The following is a 26,699-nucleotide window of genomic DNA, read 5'->3' as shown; positions in this document are numbered from 1 at the left end:
CTTAAAATAAGTTCACTAAAGTTCAAGTTAACTTGCCATGAAGATTAACAGCATTTGTGCTGATAACAGAGAAGAATGAGTCTTATATGCAGAGTTTTAAGAAAGAAATCAGATTAATGATAGTTTTGGAAAATACTTTTAGGGAGGCCTCACGACTAGTGAAAGCATTTCTATGTAAGATTATGATATTAGGGAATGTGTAGTTGCTGGACATTAGTTATCGTGATGTTTATTGTGTTTTTACTGCGTTTTATGAAAAAAACGTAATGCATTTCGCTAACCATGAAGATGTGAAGCGAATTGTAACGTCGGTCGGAAAAAAATACACCCACACGTTTAAATGGCAAAGAATGCCAGTATTGAAACTTTGAAATGACTTTATTTAAGTGCCAACTTCAACTTCAGCAACAAAACGCATCCTCGTAGCAAACGCAATCCAAAGAATCTAATTAAAAGTCCGACACCTTTTAAACAAGAGGAGAAAAATGCGAATTTTCTTATTAAGAGCAAATAAATTACTCGCCCCTACTAATTGGGGAGCTTGAAAATAATTTGAAAAAAAAAACAGTCAAGTGCGAGTCGGCTTTGTTGTTAGTTACGTAATTATATGGAAAGTATGTAATATGGCATGAGGATTTAAAAAGCCTACGGGTTTTGTTAATTGCATTCAAGCGTAACGAAAGAGGCATGTGGTCGGAAAATTCAGTTCAAAATCAATATATATATATATAAATTGAGATGAGACACTCTTTCAAAACGACTTATTTCTCTATGAAAACCAAACAAAAATAAGCCCTTTTGAAAAGACACGCAATCTATGTTTTTAAATGGTCGTTCCCTTTAAAAGTTCGTAATTTAATCTGTTGTGGCATTGCTTTTTATGTAAATTTCTATAACACCAATTCTGTTAAAGCTGTAGCTACAGGTATTATTAAAATCTCTTCTTATTTAATTTTCTATCCTTACACTGGATCTTGAAACTAAAGAGTGCGGAACCCTAAAAAAAGAATTTATGCTAAACACCCGCAAGCAAATTAAAAGCGCTGACGAATAAATTAATGCAATACCGTCTGTTTTAATAATGGTCTCGATAGTCAGAAACGTGTGGACATGTTTAGTTTGTTCGTACATTTTGGACGCAGTTTTATAAAGCTAATGCATTTTATACAGGTTTTATGCTGTTTTTAACCGACTTCAGGATGTTTCTAGGATTGCGTAATTCAGTCGGAAAAAAGCGAGACTCTTATAGGATTACTTCATAGTCTGTTTGTCCGTCTGTCAAGATCCTATGTCTCAGAAATGCTTGGAGTTATCAAGCTGAAATTAATGTCAAATATCGTTATCTTAATCAACATTGCCTACCATGCAATCTATACCTAATTACTAATAATGGGTGAATCGCGACCACCGATGTTGAGGAAGTTGACGGTACTCAAGTCTGAGCAGTGAAAAAGCCAAACTTCTAAGTCAACGCAATCTAAAGATACGGCCGTTTGCTGCATTTATGGCACATATTTTGCCTCTAAGAGCAAGGGAATTAAATCCTAGAGTTCCCGTTGACCTCTTGAATTTCGAAGAAGCAATGCAATGTAGCACAAGTACAGGAAGAACTCCGCAAATCGTAAATTTGTATGTACCCAAATACATTTTTTTTGCGGTTATAAACTTAATTGACGATTTAAAATATGCTGAGTACGCTGAACAAACAACGGAAAATCTGCCAAATGGATAGTTGAGATTCGGCTTGACAAGACCGGTTACATTATTTTTGTCTCTTTAATATTATCTATTTTTTATATTTTAATCTCATTGTATTGACATATCCATGTTATGTTCACTAACTCAACTTGTGATCGGGGCGGGGTCAAACAGCAGCAGGAAACAATCTTAATCGAGGCGATAAATCTATCAGAACAATGTAGAAGCCGACAATTTGACAGGTATGCAGTTTTGACTACTGCTGTCATGCCCAAGAATTCCTCAAATTGCCTTATTGCATCGCCTGGTTTAATTAGGAGTGAGTACTGTTTTAGTAGGTACTTATGTCGGGATTAGTCCAAACCACAGGACACTACAGTTAATGCTAATAAGAAGTGAGGATATTTAGCTCAAATGGAATTGGGCGGGACATGTCGCCAGGCAGAGTACGTAAGTGGCGTACACGAAGAGAGGTCTATGCCAAGTGCGGGCGGACTGAGCGGTGGGCGACACGAGAGTAAAATTTTGGTGAAGTTAGAAAGATACTTATTACTGAATTAGATTAGAAACCTACCTTACTACCTACCTACCTACTTTTACGTGTTTTTTAATTTCCTGTCTATTTTTAACTGTATGGTGCACAATAAAGAATATTTACTTACTTACTACCTTACCTATACGTATGTATATATATTAATATCCAATATAAACATTTATTTTATTTTATCTAAATAATTCTTAGCACAAATGGACGAACCTACAAATTGCACTTGATCACGCTTTTTGCGACCACATGCTCACCTTGCAGTTGAGTTCAGGCATTATTCCAATCGCTGCCAACTTTGTTTACTTATAGTTGTTACAGAGGTCAAGACCACTCTTGCTTAAACTAATTAACCTGCAAGCGTATTAAAGCAGCTTTTAATAAAAAGAGATCTCTGTATGTAGAACAATTGGAACTTAACAAATACTTTTGATCGCGGACTGTAGAGATCTATCTCTATTTGAAAAAGTATTCCGGGGTGGCAGATATTTTTGGCGCGTTTTCATCCGCTACTATCGATGCTGACCGTACTATGTCAGGTCTTACGTGACAGGGTCGGCCATAATACGTCAAAACAACATGTGACGTGGGGTACTTACCTATCGTTTCGTTATTAATATTACAGGGTGTGTAATGTTACTACAGATCACATAACACTGGTTCTCCCAAGAATTTGACTCGTCAGTCCTCGCGCAATCCATGGAAATACATCTCGTCCCCATATATTCATATGGCTAATGTAAATGCACTGCTATTCGCACAAGCTTAATTGGTCGCAGATCGCTATCTCGCTTATCTATCGCGATAACGCGGTGCAGATAAATATTTAAAACAAAAGACCAATTAGTCCAAAAAAAGTCTCCTATTGATAATTTATTCACGGCGAATTAACAAAACACGGCTCGTTTATTGCTGACTGAATGGCTAACATGTTGGTAAGAATGTCGGATCATAACTTTGTACGAGTACCTTTGTTAGCTAGTTAGCAATGGCCGTGGATAAAATTCTGACCAGATGTTATACATACCCACACATGTTGAACAACAAAAACCTAGGTACATGTAATTTTATTCCATTTCATAGCGACGCTAGCGTTCAGTTTAATTGCACTGCACACATAAACTAAGCCTAACATGTGCCCATGTAGGCGTTCAGAATCCAACTATTAATACGCACCATCCAAAACAATTCAAAACCTCAAAAGCAAAATTTGATAATTTCATTAGGCTTGTATCTCCATTTCACGTGTGATGTGACTACAAAGCAAAAAAGTTCAAACTTGAAAACTGATCAACCTATATACCTTAACTTAGAGTAGAAAGCTGTGGTGCATTAGTTGGTCAAAAAGATGCCGACGCATTATAATGTAATTGCTAGATTTTGTAATGCCAATATTTCTCACTGCTATTTCGTATTGCGTGTGTGACCCCTTGTTCATAAACTTTTAACCTGAGTTGAATTTTTAACATGCAAATTAACAATTGAATTCATTATTCTGTACTATCAACAGTATCAACTTTTAGTTTGGGTAATTCAATTTTGATTACCCTCAATGGTATATATATAATTCTATTATACATATTAAATAAAAAAGGCAAAAAATCATCATCATCAAAAACCATTCAGGGTGTGTAAACCAAAGCTAACCGTTTAAACTCTACTCATTATGTTTTGTCATTTATATTGACTTATGTACCTACATGTAGATGAACACCGCGCTATGTGGCACCTGCATATTTTCATAAGCTCGAAGTCGATATAATACTGTAATCCTAAAAGCTCATTTGGCCGCCTGGCCAGGTAATTTTTCACGGAAAAGCCATAAAGTAAGGAAAACTACGAAGTATGCTAGTCACGCTCCTGTATGTGCGAGCGAGAGGCCCGACCCAAGTGTAGATTTGGTGTTAGTATGACAGAGATAGCCATGATGCATGGATGCTGGTTGAATGAATAATATCAGGCGAATTTTTATAACGATAGTTTAGATTGAAATGCATTTTGACCTAGAGCAAAATTTTATTTTATATTTTATTCGTAGAAAATTCACGAATATAAAAATTTTTTTAATTCATCTAAAAAAACAATCAAAAATTAATTATAAATCATATAAAAAATCAAAGATTTATTCCCACAACTGTTTGTAAACAGCACATTTATCGCTCCATATTTTAAACCGGCACAAGTTTTATATGCAAATATGTTTGATTAAAAACAATAACCGCTCGCATAAGGAATCGATTCGATCATCCGATTCATACGATCCGAGTTTCGATTACTGTCCCTACTAGGTAACTCGTAATTAGTCGAGCTATTGTATTATTCGATTTATGCCCAGTTCGATTTGTTGTAAATTCTAATAATAATTTATGGCTGGGAAAGGAGGAACGGCTAATGCGACTATTACGAGTATAATGTTATCTTGCGCTAGGTTTCTTTGCCATTGACATTTTTTTTTTGTTACCTTATTTGGAGTTACGTTTTCCTTATGATTTCTTATCTATTTTAATTTTGTAATAAATATTGATTGAGATAGGAATGGGTTTAACTAAGTTATCGGGTATGTATTAGTTAAAATATTTTTTTGGCAAAAGTTTCATCTTTGGTACAAGCTTTTATCGCTGGCTGTAATTTTCTTTCCACGCTCATCGAGACATTTCTAACAACCCCGAACGCGTTTGCATTGTATTGATCACAGAGTTGGCATGTCCACCTCCTGTCTCTATTTTCAGGTCAGCTGCATGTCATCATAATATTGCATTGTCATCCGTTTTAGGTAGGTATGTATGCAAAATTTTAGCTCAATCGGGTTCGGGAAAAGTGTCAAGCATAGCTTCCAAGATTTGACCTACACTAACATACATACATACATACATACATAAATACTAACAGGGAAAGTTAAATAAAAGCTAGTAATGGGGAAAATCATAAAATAATATACATACCTCCACAGGCATTAAGTCCGCCTTTTGTACCTTCACGTATTGTGCAATAAAGATTAAATAATTAAATAATAAATACCTCTTTTTTCGTTGTTTCCCAAAAAACTGAGTAAGTAGATAAAGTTTAAATCCGATATCAATAAAACCTTTCTTTTTAACAAAATGAGTAAAATTCTTAAAATATTTCTTGTCTTTAGCGGTTGAGACACTTATAGATCAGTTGGTAGAGCATGTGGTAGAGCTAGGTCCCGTGTAGCTAAAGGTACTACAGTCTCCTGTCCTCTTCGGATCATACACCAAAAAATCCGTAACTTTAATTATGATATCGATTTCTTATCAATACTTTATGTAAATATAAAAACTGTAAACACTGATGATAAATGTTTAGATATGATTATAATTTAATTTGTTATCATAAATAAGTGCGTAGTGCGCAGAATCCATATTTGCGTTATTGATAAAGCGTACGAGATTGCCTCTGGGCGCGTTTAAATACGGCTATCGTCGCACTTAATAAATAACGAGCTGACGTTTATTTTTCTTTGCTGTGTTATTATGTGGCCAACGTAAGAGGGCCATTGTGGAATCATATGCAAATCGTAAGATGAATTTGCTTTCTTCGTCTTATTTTTTTTTAATGGAGGATAGGCAGGCGTTTTACCACGATCTCACCTGATGGTAAGTGATGATGCGGTCTACGGTGGAGCACGCTAACCTATGAGATGCCCATTTACTCTAGCCTTGAAGAGATTCAGATTGTACTCATGCGGAAACACAGACTCGGACAGGGCATTCCACTCCACATATATGTAATATGAAGTTTCTTAACAACATTTTAATCAATAAGCACTAATGTTGTTAATTTTACTCAATATCATCTGAGATAACCTGGCCATTCGATTGAGCTTGATGTAGAGTGCGTCACCAGGCGCCCCAGATTTCCGCGTGCTGGACCACACGAATTAAATATTGAAGGCCCTCGTATATGAAAAAAAACTTATTGCCATCAACTTGGTACCATTTTACGTACATCTAATGATTATTAGACGCGGTATTATTTTAAGTAGGGTTATGCTTCTTCTAGATTAGGTGGGCCGTTTATTATCACATAATTATTAATAAGAATAACCTCCAACCGCGGACAGTGGCGAGAAATTGTACGGCAAGCAACATCTGTGCCTGATGTCAGCAGTTGATAACGACACTCTGTAAAGAGTATAACGACAAAGAAGAAGATTGAGTATTATTGTCATACTTTTGAATATGTTAGTTACATGTTGGCAAAATGTCCAACGTTTTCCCCTCGCGCCAGATCTAATTTGTCCGGGCTTACAGCGAGTGGTGGTTTTTCATTATTTTCAGCCAGTGTCTTAAGCCCGGCTTACCGCGCGCTTCCCGCATACTAAATAGCTTAGAAAAATACACACTTTTATGCTGTACCTACTGACTCGAGCACCAACTAACGTATTAGCTTGCAGTTTAAATTCTTACAACAGGTTTATCAATATGCATATGGGATTATTTTTAACACATATTTAAACATATCCTAAATTAACCTAAGACATGTATTCTATAATAAATTTGTGGAATAAGCCTGCACCAATTAAAGCAGCATGCAACTTTTGATTACACAGGCTGCTAATATACAATAGTTGGACCTAATTAAAATTCTATGAAAATGTTCACCTATCTAATACAAAATCATGGTGAAAACATTGTAGAAACTATAGTATCGACAATCGGAAGCGCTCAGATGGCTCTAAATAGATTTACCCCTCATTTCATCCTGATTTTAATAACATCATAGATTACGACCGTTCGCATCTCGGCCGATTGGAAAACGAAATTACAGTGCGCGCGGCGTAATTTTATTGTGATTGGGTACCTTTTTTCTCATTCAATATTTAGCTCTTTTTTTCACTCAATCCTTTGTTTCGTTCGTGAGAACTGAGTAGAAATTACCATTTTTAGAGGCAGGATTATCGGATAGCGTTTTGGAGATCCGCTAAAAATATGCGGTAGAATTCTAAACTACCGATTTACAATTTTATATTTTGACGCTCACATCATACTAATAATCTTACATATTTTATGAATGATATAAGTTAACAATGAGTATGACTGGATGCAGGGGATCTATGTGCTTAAAAATCAAATCTCATGGACTGTTTCGCTCTGCTAACAGGTAAACTATGTGAATCCATTATTCCATAAATAGGCAACGGAACTTTTTTTTGACTGCAACTCAATAACAAACTCATATTCATCATTGGCATTGGCAATAAAAAATAAATACACGTGTTGTTCAAGCCCGTTCTTATTATAAATTATGGAATTATAAATTATGAAAAATATCGTTAACAACCTTAGTTACATTTTTATGCCTAATTTGTGTGTAAGTATAGTGTTTCTATGTTATTGGTTTACAATAAAGAATGTTTGTATTACAATATTACATATGTTGTAACTACTTTTCGAGAAATGAGTTTTCCACGAAACAACTACTTACTGTTTCTTGATTTCTCACTAAATATACAGAACCACCAAACTCCCGGGAACCGTCCCGCTCGCCCGTCGCCCGGTTATTTGGCCGGACGGAACGACCGCTGATCTGACGCGATGTCGGAGCAACACGTTTTGGGCGTGCTGCCTGATCCCAACTTTTTGGTCACCGGCTAATGAAGGAACGCAAATTGCTTACTGGTTTTACATTTTTAGCGATATCTGGATATTCTAAACCTCTGCTCAACTTGATTTTGCGATTGGCTACTGGTTATGTGCCCGCGATAATTTTTCACATATACACCTATCTATTTGGCAGTTGGTCAACAAAATTGGAAATTTATATTTAAGTTTATTAGACTTTTGAATCGACCGTATTATACACACCTATTTAAAAACAAATGGAACTAATTTGAACTCAGAAATGTCGGTGTTTTTCCAATGTAACTTTTTTTTATACTACGTCGGTAGCAAACAAGCATACGGCCCGCCTGATGATTAGCAGTAACCGTAGCCTATAGACGCCTGCAACTCCAGAGGTGTTAAATGCGCGTTGCCTACACTTAAACCCCGCACCCTCGTTGAGCTCTGGCAACCTTATTCACTGGCAGGAACACAACACTATGAGTGACACTACACTATGAACTTGTAATGCTTCTGAAATTAATTACTTAATTTATTTAACTCGTGCTTTTATACTTAACTTTTAAATGTAAGTATGTTAAACATCTACCTAGTTTTGACAGTTATTCGTTCAAGGTACTATTGATTATACTTTGGTATTTAATATAAGTATATTAAACAAAATTACTCACCGACTGTTGACGGATGCAGTGTTCCCTGCGCCATCTACCGGTGGCTTTCTGAAACAAAGAGAATAATGATTAGAGCTTGCATTGCACCTCTTCAGCCTTTGCTCGAAATTTCAAAAGATCAAATATAGGACCACTGGTTAATTAAAGTCTGATCAGTTCCAAATAGATACACCGACAATAAACCAACGTCTAGTAATATTCTGAAGATCTATACCAAATGATACCGTTGAAAAGTGGGTAAGTCCCAGCTACAACAACGTATAAATGCCAGGCTGATACCTGACGACGTACCAGTAACATCTTTAATAAAATGTATCTGATCCCAGGATCCCAGCTTAACATCTAGTTTTGGTATCCAGATAACAAAAACTCAAAATTGCCTACGGCCCTCATAACGCGGTTTGGTTACTTTTAAATAATGTTTATGATTTTGGACCCATTAAATATGAGCACATTTCAAATAATAATTTCAAGGTACAAAATTTAAGGTACGGCACCCGTTTGAGCCGTTGTTGTAATAGGTACGCATATTCCACTTATTAGTTCAAGCTATACACTTAGACATGAAAGTAGTTAATTAATTTGTACGTTTAATTATTCTGTATAAATATGTACGTATTACGTGGTAGGGGTCCTGCAGGCTGGACGTGTGGGGCCCATAGCTGCACAGTTGGTAGGGCCTGCAGAAATTCACCATCGGTACGGCGTACATGACTACACTTGCACTATTAAGTCAAATATGTTTTAATACGTACATCCAATAGGGGTCCTGCAGGCTGGACGTGTGGGGCCCGTAGCTGCCCAGGTGGTAGAGGCTGTAGAAGTACGAGTACACCATCGCTACGGCGTACATGACTATTGTTGCACTATTACGTCAAATATATTAATACGTACGTTCAGTGGGGGTACTGCAGGCTGGACCTGTGGAGCCCGTAGCTGCCCAGGTGCAGAAATTCGCCATCAGTACGGCGTTCATGACTATAGTAGCACTATTACGTCAAATATCTTTTAATACGTACATCCAGTAGGGGTCCTGCAGGCTGGACGTGTGGGGCCCGGAGCTGCCCAGGTGGTAGGGACTGCAGAAGTTCACCATCGGTACGGCGTACATGACTACGGTAATACTTTTACGTCAAACAGAACATTACGATCGGTTTTTTAGGCTTAGCGTTATTTTTTACATTAGTGCCTAAAGAGTTATATGAAAGATTAAAATATAATAAAAATAAAAATGAATTTTTACAATTTTAAAGTATATAAGTGTTCAAAGATAATTTGTTTTGGTTATTTTTAACCATTATTCTAGAAAGTAAAATAAATGAAAGTTTATCTCGAAATCGCGAAAAAATATCGCTGTCAAAGGTACATTACAGCCGATCAAATAGGTATTGATGGTTTCTATGTAAGTAAAAGTAAGTAAAAATTTCATGTTGTCAGAGTTGTTCCGATAGTGAAAAACTTCCGTATAACCTAAACATTTACCTAGCAGTGTGTGGCCAAGGGTAAAACAAAAACGACCTGCAACTATGAACTCCTAGCGGCACCGGCAATTTTAACTGGCCCCTACAAATACAAACAATCAAGCATCAACTCTTCTATTAACAACCTTCCTAAGCAACATCTATTCATCATATCTTCAATCTTAAACAGATCCTATGGGCTAAAAAATAAAGATAGAATTTCAACAACCTACACCCTCAATTGATTTAAACATTTCACTGTACTTGCCGACAAAACACATTCCAGATTTAAAAATACGCAACCGTCACTAAATAACGGATAGTTGACAGAAAGCCGACGAGCCAAGGAGTTAACCGAATCGAATTGGACAATAGTTCTACTTAGCGACTCAGAGATGTCGTTAGCGCCCGCTGTGACCATGCAGTGATTCGAAATTGGAATCTTTTTGATTTTGAATTTCCTTTTTAACAGGGCTAACAGGGCAAACAGGTGTTCAAATGAACGAAATTGTTGGGTCTCTATAAAATTGAATATGTACAAGTGCCTATGCTTTTGTATAAACCAAATAACCGCGTATGAGGAATGAGGACTTGCGACTCCAGTGGTGACATTCACAACTTATATAAGGGACTAAGTGCGAGTTACTTACCCTGTTAAGCAAAGAAACTTAATATCTCTAGGGACGTGCTAACAGAGTAAAAATTTGTTGAATGATGATTGTTGTGCGTATAAAAATGTACCTAAACAAAATTTATGAACACTGGAGATTATAGGACGAAATCCCTTACATGGGTAAGTTCGCCTTTGTACGAATGTTCTGTGTTTATATGTCTCTCGTTATGTTATTTTGTGTAATAAAGTGTTTTACTACTACTACTTTGAGAAAATTTAAGAAACCATTTAATAATATGTAGCAAACCACGAAAAAATCCACACGGGGGGCATTTTTTATCCTTGACTTAAAGACTCTGAAACATAATAACCCTAAGGGACAATAGAAACATAGCTGGAGGAACCGAGTTCCATCTTTTTTGTATATTTAACTTGATTATTAACGCACTGAATAATTGTGACGACTGCTGCTAGAAACATTTTGATACTTTACTTGAGCAACACACATATACGAGTAGAAAATTACTAGGTATACGGTAACTATAAGATAAAGATACATTAATCATAAACCGTAAAACATACTGTAACATTCTAAAAAAAGAAAAAATAATCAGCAATTTCAATACACTGAGACCTAGGTAATATATATTCCAATAACAAAGTAATGTGGTGAAAGATAGAACTGCATGCCACTACTGAGTTAAGATATTTCACAGGCAGCAGTGATATATGACCATTTCAAAAAGTCATCAAAATATCGACGACATAAAACTATTTCCAACTGCCAAGACCCTTCCAATCACGGATAATCACAGTCAATCTGAAATCGATCTATTCGATGGCAATCACACCGATTTACTTCACTCCGAGTCCGATTCGAACACTTTACGATTGTGGTGCCGCACTCTCAAAGGCGCCGCTGACACATTCGTCATGGAAACGCTACCGTCAATTTGTTTTTTTAGGCTTGTAGTCAAATATGATAGGAAAAAGTGTTTAGGTAGGTATGATTAAAGGATCGTTGATGCCTATTAAGAACAGTGATATATCTATCTATAACAATTAATGTCAGTAATGCAACTGAAGAAAAAAAAATTGAGTGCGTTTTTGTATACATAGCGAAGCGTTTGGTTGACGTAACTGATGACCGAAGAGCTGGCGGCTCCCTCGCACAACGTATCAGCATTGCGATACAGCGAGGAAATGCCGCCAGCATCCTTGGTACAATGTTAAATTATTAATAGTAATACCATAGTATATATATTTGATATTATTAAAGTATACCAATGCAACTGATAGTTAAAATTAGCTTAAAAAATAGAGATCGTAAGATAAACTGTTCTAATATTTTAAAAGACAACTTTTGAATATATATGTATAGTAACAGAACAAGAAGGTCAATAATCTGCTCAAGAAAGACTGTAAATGCTTTTTCTAAATCATTCCGTTTCACAATACACGGAACAATTAATTAGCCAAATACAAAAATGTACATTCCGAAAATTATTTACGCAGGCAACACGTCAATACAAATCTCTTCATTAAGTGAAGTTTGGCATTCGGAGAAAAAAGCCCAGGACTCCCACATCGCGCTTCGCGGAAAACTCAAAACACCAAATTCCACATTAAACGAATAAGGGCACAATCCGGGGCACAGGAATAAGCAATCGATCAGACATGTTTTCATGTCACTCAACTTGGACGTAAAAACATACAAACACTGGCAAAAAGTTAAGTTACTACCGAGATCGCCAAGAAACACTTCTTACTTTACCCGCTTAAATACATGGTAATTCCGCAAAAATGTTAAAGACTACTTTTTAACACACATAAAACTTCAAAAGTAGTTAAAATGAAAACAGACACTGTATTTATCTTAATATAGGTAAAAAAAACTGAAACTAATAATAATAAAATCCTAGCGCGATTTTAAACTTTAAGTTCTTACGTTTCAACTTTCTAACCGAATTCGAATAGCCAAATTCCAAATGTGACTTGAGTTCTTTCGAACTACTTTCGCGGAACTTTTCGGGTACGCCAGCGCTCGCCACGGCAAACCACGTGCTAGTGTCACACCCTCGGAAAATTCGTCGGTCCCCTTTTCTATGTTTACATACAAATACACATATTGTGTTTGTGTGAGTGGGCCAAATCGTATATCCCAGTCTAATGATTCATTAATAGATTTTGACTTTTGACTTTGAAGTTTGTTGTTGTTCAACTGTAGTTTGATTCGAGTTCTGTTCAATTGAAAATTAATTAGTGTTTAAGCTAACAGTCGATTATTTATTTTACAGATTGTTAAATAAATACCATATATGGGCTAAACTTTTTATGAATAGTGAAGTATAGTTAAAAATTAATTCTAGAATTTAATTATTTTTTGCAACGGTTTTTTTATATATTTTGCATCCATTTACAAAAAAGTGATTTTATTAGCAAACAGCACTGCCAAACCCCTCAACCTTAATCCTTATCCTCTAGCGTTCCACGGTCCTAATACTAGTACAAAATAGCCTCCAATGAAATTTAAATGGAACAGAGTTGCTTTTGTTTGTTTGCTTTATTTTGTTCGATTTTAAAACGAAAAATAGTCTATTTTCTAATACCATTGATTCAAATTTGATCGGCAAGTTTTCTTGTATGGTGGGCCGCTAGAGGTTGATTGTGGTGCTTCATATCATATGCACTGTGCATAAGGACCCTCTTCTGATGGAAAGTCACAAATATGTTAGTACTCTTAGCTTATAATGCTCATAATCCTCAAGAAAACTAGGTAAGTAGGTAGTACCTACCTAGCATGCCAAAAATGTCTTACAATATAAAAAGAAAATTAAGGCCAAAACTGCGTAAAATTTTTCCTTAAACAAAAAACTTAACCCAAACAAAAAACAATAAAGAATGTATCCAAGTTGCCAGCACTAAACAACAGTAAAGGCCTATAAGCGTGCCCCTCGCGCCGCGAATATTTCCCCAATATCGGGGTAATATGACAGAACACTGGCAACACAGCGTGAATAATAAATAAATTGTTCGGGACGCTACCGTACTGTCAATTATTTATGGGGAAATTATTTATGTTGCTTGTTTTTCTTACATATTTTCGGGTAAGTAGTTGTAGCAAGTAGCTGAAATAATATTGGTGGCTCATAAATACACCGAACTCAATAAACTCGAATATATATTGAAATATACTAATACCATTGAGATGAAATTACTATCAAGTACATGATATAAGCAAGGTAATGATAAAAAATGTACCTATTACTTAGTTATTATTTCTATATTGAGTAGATTCTATAATTATTAACGTACCATGTTAGTAACTTGAGTTGAATAATATTTATCAGAGTTAGTACTACCGTTTTAACTTTCATCCCTAGTCAAATTTTAGATTTCAAATTAGACAATTTTATTCAGATTAATTTTATTTGCGTTCACATGTACATGCAAGTACAATTATAAAGGGTACCCTTGTATACAATTATTTGCAATGTTTACAATAATTACTTAATCTAGCTAAAAATATAATTTTAAAATAATGTCAAGTAGTATATGAATGTCAAATATTATTATTATTATATAAAAAAATTTAACCTTACATTATATTACTAAAATCATTTTAATCAAGAGCGTTGGCAAAATATTCGGCAATTGTGTAGAACGGTCTATTTATACAATAATATCTTACTTTAATGTCAAAGTTCTTTCTTTCTTTCTTTTAGCTCACTCAAAAGAAGGACAGACACCTAATGGAAAAATAAAATTAACCACGGGTTCCAAGTGATACCAAATGTGACAGTTACAGTAGGTACTCTATAATTTATGTTTCTTTGGATCTCAGAATAGTTTCTTTGGATTTGGCATATTTAATGACATATTTTGATATTAAAAGATTGCTGCGCCATCTGCGTTTGGTTTTGCGCGTTCATCCTCATTAATTAATTAATCTCAACATGAGGAGTCATTTTCAGTAATACAAGCCAGGTTTAGCATCTTCCTCGCATTGTCCCGGCATTTCGTAGCGTAAGCGAATTGTCACCTTGCCGGCACGGCCGGCAGGTTTACCAAAATGTCTAATTTAAAAAAAAAACTTAGCATATTCCATACTCTATGACTGCCGCACATCAGCTCGCATATAGTTATGCGCATACGCACCGGCCAGCACGATAATCACCTACTTGGTTAAGTATGCAAATGTACGCAGGCCGGTTACGGTTTTTTGCTTAAGTAAAACATTATCCGGGCAAATATCTCGGTGGCCGCGGGCTCGTGATGGTGATCGGCCAGAACATGTCTTCCTATCGCTAACTGAAAGGAGACTAACATTTTAGTTTCATTTTGTACCCAGCGAATGAATAAAAAAAAGAATATTTTAAAAATAATAATAAGAGCATATAAAAAATTTTTGAATAATTTTGCGTTTAAGTAAACCATTCAAGAGTAAATTCACGTTAAAAGTTTTGTATTACTCTGTCGTCTGTAGTATTTTGGAGATTGGCAGTGTTGTTTGGAGCCCACATTTCGGCATTCGACTTTAAAGGATTCAGAATTTCTTTTGAAAGTCCCTTGATTATAGAACCGGCTGCTGTAACTGTGATTATTTTTCGTCAGCAGCTAGACATAGTCTCCCTCCGGTAACTAAACCTATGTAATAGCTTTTTAGTAACATAGGAAGCTTTAGGCCTATTGTTAGTTCATTTATTTAAGACATATTTGTAAAAGGCTGTTTGTTTACTAAATTGGTATATTTAAAAAAATATATGGATGACCAGTCCTGTCCCTAAAATCACGTGAGCTAGCGCAGCCCAGTGAATCCCTCCATTGCTTCTTTATTTGTTAACATGCCAGGGAAGTGTATCTATCATTCGGATCAATAAGGTCTAAATCTACAAGTCTCTCATTTTCTCCTCTAGTCGCCCACGAAACAAAACTTGCCAAGACAAATGTCAAATTGTGCACTTTGTTAATTGTGTATTCCTCTGTTTACCTATGTGTTTCTAAATTGTGTGTATTTGCAGCAAACAAATAAACGCTTTATCTATGTATCTATCTACAAATGCAATTTTGATTTGTCAAAATAAAGATTCAAAATACAATAGAACGGGAGGCCTTTTTATAGGTCTCTGGGCGTCTAGGGGCTAAGTATATATATATATGGACCCAGGTACGTCCTTAAACTACGTCTAAAAGAGAGGTATGGGCATGGTGTACCTCCATCTTACAGAAAATCGCAGCCAAATAACACTAGACCCTACGTTATGTTCCTGCCGGTGAGTAAGGATGCCAGAGCTCAACGAGGGTGCGGAGTGTTAGACTCGGTAACGCGCATGTGACTCCTCTGGTGTTGCAGGCGTACATAGGCTACGGAGACTGCTTACCATCAGGCGAGCCGTATGCTTGATTGCCACCGACGTATAAAAAAGTATAAATATTTTTATTAATATACAGTTAGATTTCGTAGGAAGCCTGACAATTTAATTGGTTGGTGAAACGACAAAGAAGGAGAAGTGCAATACTTCTGTTCTAGTGAGATGAAGGTCGCAGGCTCAAATCCCGCTCGTACAAAAACTATCTACGTATTTGCAGTAAAGATATAAAAAAAAAAACAGATCGTGAAAGATTGGCAACATTTTATGGTAAAATTCTTAATTTAAGTTTTCTCAACATAAATAAATTAAAAAATTATATATATCAGATATAATTTTTTAATTGATTTTTTATTTGAATTTTTAAACGATAAGGAGACTACGAGTACATTATGGGTATTTAAAAACCCGTTGGCTCGTAACTACTTGCAGTCCTACCCCATACATTTCTCCAACATCTTGGTGCTCCCGTAACATTAACGATTCCTGCCGATATTAGATATTACCTTACTGATGCTTACGTCAGCTTTATGAATAAACTACCTATATTAAATTTAATTGTATGATAAATTATAGCGGATAACATGTTTTTAGTCGTGTATATAGTCGCCTTTTAGATCACAATAAAATGGATGTGATATACGGACGAACAGACTGACATAACGGCCACATTTTCGACATTTTGCCTACGAAACTTAAAAACCATAACCCCAGAAGCCGTAAGGTAAATCTGTACAACTAGATCCAAACCATTAAAATACATTAGATATATCTGTTTAGTCTCAGTAGGTAAATACTGTATTTGCTCCTGAAATACACACAAAATTAAATATTTTTACGAGTTTATTTTTATTTCGATGTAATCAACCACTAATCAAAATATACGTCCAAAAAAACTCACATTTGAACATTTTCTCCAATCACTCAGTTCTTAAAGTCAGGGGTAAGCAACGTCTCGGTTACTAGCGCCGTGGGACAGGGATCGTAAACCTTCGGGGGGCTAATAAGGATTTATGCGCGGGGCGCCAGGGCAGTGCAACTCGTGATTTTGACGACAACACCTGCATTTTTCCAGTTGCACTTTTTAATTGAAGAAACTTTAACGTTGTTATTCCTACAGTTAAATTTTATTATTACGTTCTAAAAATTAATCTTCAATTTCAGTGTGCATGACACAAGCGTTCTGAATGGATGGAGTGGAATGAGGAGATATTATTTGTACCGATGAATGTTATCGCTAATGGCTCTTTTACAATAGGGTAATAAGACAATTAGCCACTGGTTTCGTTTCAAGTATACTTGAGCTAAACAATCTTGATCCCAGTAACTTTTCTACATTTTTATTTTTAAGTTGTTCTGGTATTCCAACTTTTCAGTGCGTAATCTATTATTGTAAATAAAAGAAGATTTATGTAAAGAAACATTAATTTCAAAGTAAATACGATTTCTGCCGAAAAAAGTTTCATTTACCCAATAACGTGTCCATATTATCCCAGAACACAAAGTAGCATACCTAGTTATTCCCACTATATAGATGGGACGAGCGGTAAAGCACTTCACACCTCTTTGTCCTTTTGTATTCGTAAGAATAACGTTTTATAACCAATCGGTAAAAATTATATTTAGTCTACTATAATCGTTTGTACCAATGTCATGTTGAATTCAGAATCGGACATACTTGTATTAAGAAATGAAAATTACTTTCAACTAGCATACATATTACAAAAAATATTATTAAAACTAAAAACACATCATGATTGCAATAAAATCCTTAAAATTTTATTTTTGTTGTATTAACCAATAGTGCACAACCCCTGACTCAGTACTCGGCAGACAATGCCGATGATGCGACACTGCCCTCTTACCTTTATTCCCGTTTTATTGCGGGGTGAGCCAAATGCAGGTGAAATATTCAGGCGAGTTCAACAATTTGGAGTAGGTACCTATTGTTGTATAGAAAAGAATACAAAATTACGTAATTTAAAGCATTACTTGATGTAGGCTTACATTATACTTGATATTTGTATATGCATCATTTTTTTTATATAAAAATGACGTACATTTTAACTACCCTCAGGTTAAACGTAATGTACATAAAATTAATGTCAAAAATAATTGGATGACATAATCACATCACTAACTTTGAGCTACCTATTTCTTGTTTTCGGGACACCATTTAAAACGTTTCGACCAAAACAAAATTAAAGAAAGATTTATCAACCACAACAGCGAATCCGAAACACCTGTAACCGACAATCAAACTCGCGATCACACACAAAATTACCCGTAACCCGTTTCGCGGTTGACCGCAAGAGTGCCCCTGCACAAAGTTTACCCCAAACCTGACCTCTTTCGGAGCCAGTGGGCTCCATCCAGCCCAAGAGAACGCGTCACATGATATTAAAAAACCGGACCGACGGTTTCGACGCCCTGCAATTTGATACTCTTTAGAATTCACATAGAGATGATGATACCTCTGAAATACTAGTGCACATAAGACTTTTTTTATTATCAAAGAAGGAGCACTAAAAGTAATTTTAAGATGGCAATGTTGACGGATTTACATGAAATAATGCTTTTAAGTTAATTCTTGGGAGATTTAAGATGCTGTTTTGGAGTTTTGGGGAGATAATGGCTGCGGCTTTGAAACAGTGGTAATGCTCGAGTTAAGCACAAAGCCTAAATACGCTGTATATTACGCAAGAGATTTGAGACAAACCCGTATTTTAATCTTGAAAATACCACATAGGTGCCATCACGCTTAAAACCCTGGCGCGTCCATCTTCCATTGTTTGAACAAACTAATAAAATTAATATTACAGAAGATTTTATTGCACAAATTGACTCAGTAAGTTATATAAAGCTTGTGTTGTGGGTACTTAGATAACAGCATCTATATATAATATATAAATATTTATGAATACTTAAATACATAGAAAACACTCATGACTCAGGAACAAATATCCGTGCTCATCATACGAATAAATGCTCTTACCAGGATTTAAACCCGGGACCATCAGCTTCATAGGCAAGGTTACTACCCACTAGGACAGGTCGTCAACTAACTACCCCAACAAACCAAGTTACGCATCGAAAACCAGTATTTTATTTAGTCGAATTGTTAGCAGATTAGTTAATGAATAAGGTATACCTTCAGACTTAAAACTGGCTATAGATAATACTATGTATGCTTTAATTTAATATTTGGAATATAAAAGATTATAAATTTTACAATAATTGAATAGTATTTGGTTGAAAAGTAAACAGAGGGCAATTGCCGTCACGCGGCGCGCGATATATAAGCTCTGACGGACGCAATGCGTGCGCTTTGCATTTCAAATGCAGGCATTGTATGCACATTTTTACCGACTTATTACTTTCTAGCCAGTACCGTAGGCAACGCCGGAGATGCTGGTATATGGGAATTTCGCCTGGCCCGTTGAAACAGGGTTACTTTGACACGGAAAAGTTTCAAATGTCTATCTCTAGCACGCTACTGAAACTATTCATGGCACTAGACTATTTTATTTTGCACCGGGGATTTTTCCACAAATCAATCAAATAATAATTAGTAAGAAAAAAAACCGACTTCAATGTAAGAGACCGGTCAAAATAAGATAATTGTTGATTTTGGATTTCATACAATGAAATTTAAAAAAATGTCTTGCAAACCTAATTTGCCTAACAAACATAACGAAGACGACAAATCGCCAAGCGGGAAATATGCGTCGTTGAAGAGTTCCATTCTGATTAGCATCAGCAGTTCCACTTCATCAAATGTCACTTTTTTTAATGTAAGTGCTTAACTTGTTGATGAAAATACAAAAATCACTATATGTATGCCTTTCACATTTCAAGAGTTCCCTCGATTTCTCATAGATCCCATCATCAGAACTGAGTTTTGACAAAAAACGGGACCAATCTGTATGTATATAAATTCAATCAAAAAAATAATTTTCAAAATCGGTTCAAAAATGAAGGAGTTATGAAGGACCCACAGTTATGAATACCCGGACCCGGGTACGTCCTTAAACTACGTCCACAAGAGAGGTATGGGCATTGTGAATGTCATCTCGCTCTGTGTGGTAGGGCACAGCATAGCGGATGTCATTCCAGATCTAGAGCAGAGCCCAACTGGGGAAGTACCTCCACCTTACAGAAAATCGCAGCCAAATAACACTAGACCCTTCTCATAGTGTTGTGTTCCTGCCGGTGAGTGAGGTTGCCAGAGCTCAACGAGGGGCGGGAGGGGGTTAGGGTCGGCAACGCGCATGTAACTCCTCTGGAGTTGCAGGCGTACATAGGCTACGGATACTGCTTACCATCAGGCGGGCCGTATGCTTGTTTGCCACCGACGTAGTATTAAAAAAAAAAAACAAACATCGTGTGTCGTCAACCGGTCTTCGTATGAGTAGGTACTTATTATGTTGCGCCAACAAGTATAATACGTTCAGTCAACTACCTCTGCAGCTGACTGTATACACGAACCTATAAACGCACCAATCGTCTCACAAAACATGATGCCGAAAAACGTGCGAAGTTGAGAAGAAAAACTCGAAAATTGGACCCTGGGCTCCGAAGCAGCAACTGAGGACGCAACCAAGATATACGCTAAGAGAGTGCGAGAGACGTATACGGATGGATGGTGATGGATGGTGGACGGATGGAAGAGTGCCCGATCTTTCGAGTCAAATAAACTTCAGAATCAAAATTGAAAACTCCCTTTTTCTGCAAGCCCTACGAAGTAACAAAGCGAGTCGCATCAAGCGTATTTTTGTTTAAATTGTGACTGATGCGCCGTTAGCCACTCGTAGGGTAAGGGCGCGCATAATGGGCGATCTCCATACGTCTCGGTGGACGTAATAAACTGGACGCTAGGCCTTGTTTACGCTAACAAGTGTATTTGGACGGGGATAGACGCAAAAACGGCCGACGACACGAACAAACAAACTAAATCTTTAAATCATACCGAGTTTAAGTTTCTCGTCAACATAATTACAAGTACGGTCAAGGAATTTAATTTCTGTACATTTCGTACCTTATCCACAGTGACAGTAGTATGAGGTCCCTAGCGACTATGACACACTATGACAAAGTACGAAATGTCACGGAAGGACAAAGGCCTATTTTGTTCCCGCGGGAGTTACAGATTGTGAAAAAAAACTTTGACTCCCTAGGGAGTTATAGTTTTTTTTAATTATGTCACTTATACATGCAAACCAAGTATACATGAGTTTTACTTTTAAAATACTAACGTTTATAATTTAATATTTTTGTTTATGTTTAAAATGACTTAATTTGATTAATTAAAAAGCCGTTTAAAATATTTTTACATAATTTTCAATCGTGGCTGTATGCCGAATAGGTCTGTGCCTTCGATATCTAACCTGTCAAGAAATTACAAAATGGCGGACGAATGTTTGATATGTCACCGTATTTAAGAATTCTTTCGCTTATAATTTAGTTTTTTCTTCGCAAGTGTGATGAAAAACATTGTGTGTAACTCCGGGGGTAAAAATATTGCAAACTCGGGTATTTAATTTCCTCCAGCCTGCGGCGACGGGAATTACCGCCCTCGTATCCAAAATATCACTTACCCCCCTCGTTGCACAATGTACTATATCTTGTTCTTTGTTTAAATTAGGAACCGCCTAATCGAGGAAACCTAAGAACTCACTTTAATAGCCCCGATGAAAATTAGTTCGTCTAGTTCCACACAAATATTTACATAGTTTATTATAATAAATTTTACACATGTAGATCAAATGACTCAGTAATAGAAGCCATAATAGTAATGTTTAATCTAGTTTATTTTAATCCTATAATAAAATTGCATGAGACTTTTATTGCTGAATAAATGGACTTTTTAAAAACGTTGTTCAAATCATATTGTCCTCTCCTACAGCTTTTCTGCATGCATGGGCTCGAAACAGCATGTCAGTACAGAGGCAGAACCGTGTTGCTTTCCCTAGTAATAGCCCTTTCGGGTTTCGGGACATCGGTTAATTTCCTATCCAAAAAAATAAATAAAAAATCATATTTTTTGCTATCAGCACAAATGGTCATTCTTGTGTTTGGATTTAGTTATTGTAAAATATTTCCATATAAAATTAGACTATATTAGTATTAGCATTAAACATTAGTCATTTTTTAAATAAAACAATATTTTTGAAAAAACTGCAGTACCTCAAAAAATGCTCTGACTAGACAAGAACATACTCGTATGTAGCGGGGAGTACAATACATATAGAAGCGGCCAGAGTTCTCAACTGTCAACCCCGAATCCTTATACATATACCTATATCTATGGTCGTTCAGAAAAATATTGCTAGCGCTCATAGGCTACGGTATCTTTCACTTTCAGACGAGACATGTACAGTGAGTGTATACTAGTTTGCAACTTGTATGTCTCTAAAATCAGATACTTCATTTATTTTAAATTCTAATAAATGGTCCATTTCCTATCAACATATTTACCTACAACTTAGAGTCCCTAACAATGAAAATAAAATAAAAGAAAAGGAAAGTATTGTCCTTAAGACACAATTTGAAAAAATACTTCACGGTGAAGAAAGGTTGTTTAAACACTTGGAGGCTGACACATGTCATAAAATAAGAAGTAAAACACTCGTTGACCGCGGTTGGAGTTGTGATTTATGTCTTATGTTATGAGTGATAGAAATCGAAACGTGAGGGTTCCGTATCCGTATGCACAAGTATAACTACGAATGTGAAGTCATACACTAGGTGAATTTTTTTGGTGATACAAGATATACCTATGTTCATGATTGTACTCCTTTCTAAGATCTACTTTTACTATAAGCAGCAGCAACTCTGAAATCACAATAAAAAATCTGATCTTCATGCTATTGTCGTATGTAACTTTAATATGGAACATCTGTTTTTTTTTTTGTGATTATAGGGTTGATTTCATAACCAAATTTGCTTACAGTAAAGAATACAGTCACGTATTATATATCTTTTATTACCTATTTTTTTACTTGTATATATTTCAAGTGTATACCAACTTAATAAAGTGGACACTGTAAACAAGTAGTAACACTATGATTAGTAATAATTAAATTATCTCTAAATATGGACCTTACTATTACAAACTATCATAACATGTATTGGCAGTGTTAGTAGTAGAATGAAATGAATTATGGAAATGATGGAATAATATTGTCAACGTTACTATGGTACTATAGTGTCTGGCCCGCAGGGATTTATGGGCTGTGGCAAAACCTTAACTTGCTTGTGATTATTATCAACAACCCTTATTTAGTGGCCGGATATTTTATTACGAGCGCAATGACGAAGAATAATTTTGAAATAAAAGATAATACAGTGAAAACAGCGCGATGCTTAAAACCTAATTTTATTCGATCTATTTATTGGCCTTCAATATCTATTACTGAATGACTAGCTCTATGACTAGCTTTTGTAAACACGGAACCCCAAAAACTAATCATCGGCATTAATAACCCCTTTCGAAACGAGACACTTTCGAGTTTCAATCGCGTGTTTTCCAATCTGCATGTAAAGCAGCGACATAAAGGAAATTAACATATGTACGGGGCTTTGTGCGCAGGCGACGCGGACGGTCGTCGGCCGGCGCGGGCGTGTCGCGCCGTCCGATGCTTAGGCATTGGTATATCACTAACTTCTTCGGGTTTATTTGGGTCTGGCGTCGCGCGCTGCTGGGAGTAGTCGATCGCGCGCTGTCCCGGGGAGATAATTCATAGATATCATGAATGAAAATTACATATGGGGAATTTTATATGGAGAATCAATAACCGCTGAACAGATTTAGTGGAAATTTGGTATGTAGAATTTATTATTATGTGGAAGGATATATAATTTCAACCCCAAAGTTTCAACCCCAAAATCACCCCGTAAAAGTGAAAAGGGCGTTAGGAGGAAAAAGCTCTTGTACAGCCAAGCTTCTAACAAAGAAATGAACTGTGAATTATTTTTTTCTCCTTATGCTCAAGTGACTGTAGCGCAACAGTCAAGCCACATATTTTGACGAAGGTACAGAGTTAGTGAAGTTAGGGCTTGTAGAGGAGGGCGTGTAGAGTTAGAAGTTTAGCCCTACATAAGATCTGATAACTTATTGATATTGAGAGCCATATTGTCTCGTCTTGACAACATTTTACATGAAAATGATTTTATTGGAAGGTCACTTCGTTTTTGTAAGATCCTTATGTATGACAATCCATTCCATTCCCTAATTTAAAGCGTTTATTTACTAAAAATCCTGAAATATGTATTTTATTATTTATAACAAGGAGTCTCTATATCAACTTTCCGACCTCTAGCGTCAAAATTGGCGGAAGTCTCATACAAACTTCCATCCCCTAGTTTAAGGGGTTGGGTATAAGTTCAAAGTATTAGATTTGTTTGTAATTTTTGTGGTAACACTAGCTTACATACCAAATTTGATTTGGTACTTGACCAATTTGAATCTTGATTATATGTTTTAAAAGATCCACTATTGACATCATATCTCTCTCGAGAATATTACTAATCAGATAAAATCCAAATGCAAGTTATGAGAGTTCAAAACACGACGAAGCGCTTCGAGAAAAGGTAGGTAGAGTACCTTTGCGCTTCGTTTGGCTCGTCTTGGTGAGATACAGTGACATCACTGTGAGTAACTGAGAGTTCTTACTTCGGTCCGCATTATGACTAATATACAACGCGACCCACAATAGATATAAGTAGACAAGCGTTACAGCTTGTGTTGTAGTGCAATACTTTTTATGCCTCTACTAAAAAAAATAAAGAATAAGCTCGACGTCCACGCTTACAACAAAGCCATACAATTGCTTTTTAAGAATGTTGCTGAATCCTGAGAGTCGCGCTACACTCCCATTGGAAACTAGGTAGTTTTTTCTAGGTTTCCGCAATACAGCTACTTAAAAATCACCCTTATCAGATACGCAATCTATCGATTTGTTGCTTATACTTAAGATATCAACCTATTCAAGTAACCTATAAAAACAACCAATCAACTTATAAGTATATATGTTCAAATCTTTCACCACCGCCTTCCCTTTTCAAACCCAAAGGGAATTCTGGACTTTAGGTATTGGACAAAGCTAACTGTCTTTTCTAAAAACCCCTGCGTCGAAAATGATCGATTGGAGTGGACATACCCCGCACATACTCTTTACAAACAATGTGAATAAAAACAAAGTCTTAAATCGCTACATCCTTAGCACACAATAAAACACCTGCATCGTTAAATCAGCTGAATAAAATATATACATTAGGCTTCGTATGTAAAAACACAGATGTCCGTCCGTCCGTCTATCCGACATTGCTCGATATTTTAACTAACTGCGCGCTTTAAATTATTTCCAATTGAACGCACGCGCATAGCAAAGATATATAATTCAGAGGTGATAATACACCAACAGAAGACAATATGACAAATGTTACGTTTATGCACATGTGATTTCAATCCTATCGCTTTATATGGAACGTAATATTATCATCATTTTTCTCTCATTCTTTTTTACCATGAAGGCGTAAATTTAATTAATTTCTTTGGGTCTCCTCAATGAAACACCATGAGGTTGTTATTGTTATTCCTCGACATCAGACTTTCAGGCATCAGCTAAATGCTAATTAATTACATCGAATTTACTTCTAATAGTAGCTGAACTTGAATCACTTGAAACGCCAGTTCATGAGCTGGCAATTTACAGCATGTCTTTTGTAGAAATTACATACAGGGGTTACAAATGATCCGGTGGTGGTTGTATCAGCTGTACAGCGATCCACCTGTCACGAGCGGGATGCAAAACGCCATTGTGTCCGTCCGGCTAACGACCACGTTACAGTCCTCATATCGGTACACATTTGCTTATTATATTTATAACCCACTCAAAAACAGTTTTCCGCTTTTTTCTAAGTATCACAACTATTGTTATCTTAGGGTTTGTCATTACTGAAGAGGCATACACGACAGTGATAGCAACGGGTGACGGTAGGTATGTATATTGACGGCTGTCAAGCACTATCTCATTTGCGTTATCATTTTTTTTTATATATGTTTGTGTCGTGTTAGTTAGAATAATAAACCAAATTTTAAAGGATCTTAGTTAGCAAAAAATCATTATTATTGTTTGATTACGTTCATGCGTCTGGTTTACCTATCCGTTCATCTTTGTATTTTACTTTGGATCTTCAATCATCTCAATATTCAACTAACTTGCTCGGCATCGTTAGTTACGGAGCGAACGATCGTCACCTTGCCCCGTTCGCCTTTTTTACATGCATTATTAAAAATCTACATTATGATAAGTTCCCTACACCGACACACTTTGGCCCCCATACATCAAATTCGCGAGCCTTATACGAACGTTTAATTAGTCGATTAAAAACTTTATAAATTTACACTCGGCTATATCGGATCTGTTTGAGCTGGGTCTGCGCAAAAAGCATTGCGTTCGGTCGGCGCAGGCGCGCAGGGAATCCGAGATGGCCAAAAACAAGGAATCCAACAATGGACGGATAGTATCTACATTGTTTGTTAGGCCCAAGTGTTATATTGTCGGAGCTATCCGAAAGTTCGGTATGAGAGGAAATGCTTGTTGTGGGGCATATAAAATCATCATGCCGAAATCCATTAATAAGTAGCGCCCGTATAGCTAAATGTTGTTTTCCTTGGTTTGAGGTTTTATTCCATTGTAATCTTCCCGGGTATATTGCAACTTTCATGGATATCATTAAAGCCGTTTCCGTACCC

At 36.2% G+C, this 26,699-nt stretch overlaps 1 protein-coding gene across 3 annotated transcripts in view; it reads right to left on the bottom strand.

The window, feature by feature from the left end:
- The window catches only part of LOC133534363 (protein trachealess), a 206,787-nt gene that overhangs the window by 118,179 nt on the left and 61,909 nt on the right, over positions 1-26,699 (bottom strand). For all 3 annotated transcript variants that reach the window (XM_061873468.1, XM_061873469.1, XM_061873465.1), the window contains exon 3: positions 8,499-8,546. In XM_061873468.1, the coding sequence (XP_061729452.1) occupies positions 8,499-8,546 (48 nt within the window). The remainder of the gene's footprint in view (positions 1-8,498; positions 8,547-26,699) is intronic.

Source organism: Cydia pomonella, chromosome 2, assembly GCF_033807575.1.
Source record: "Cydia pomonella isolate Wapato2018A chromosome 2, ilCydPomo1, whole genome shotgun sequence".
Lineage (NCBI taxonomy): Eukaryota > Metazoa > Arthropoda > Insecta > Lepidoptera > Tortricidae > Cydia > Cydia pomonella.
Note: the sequence above shows the minus strand (reverse complement) of the source record. Positions and strands in the feature narration are given on the sequence as shown.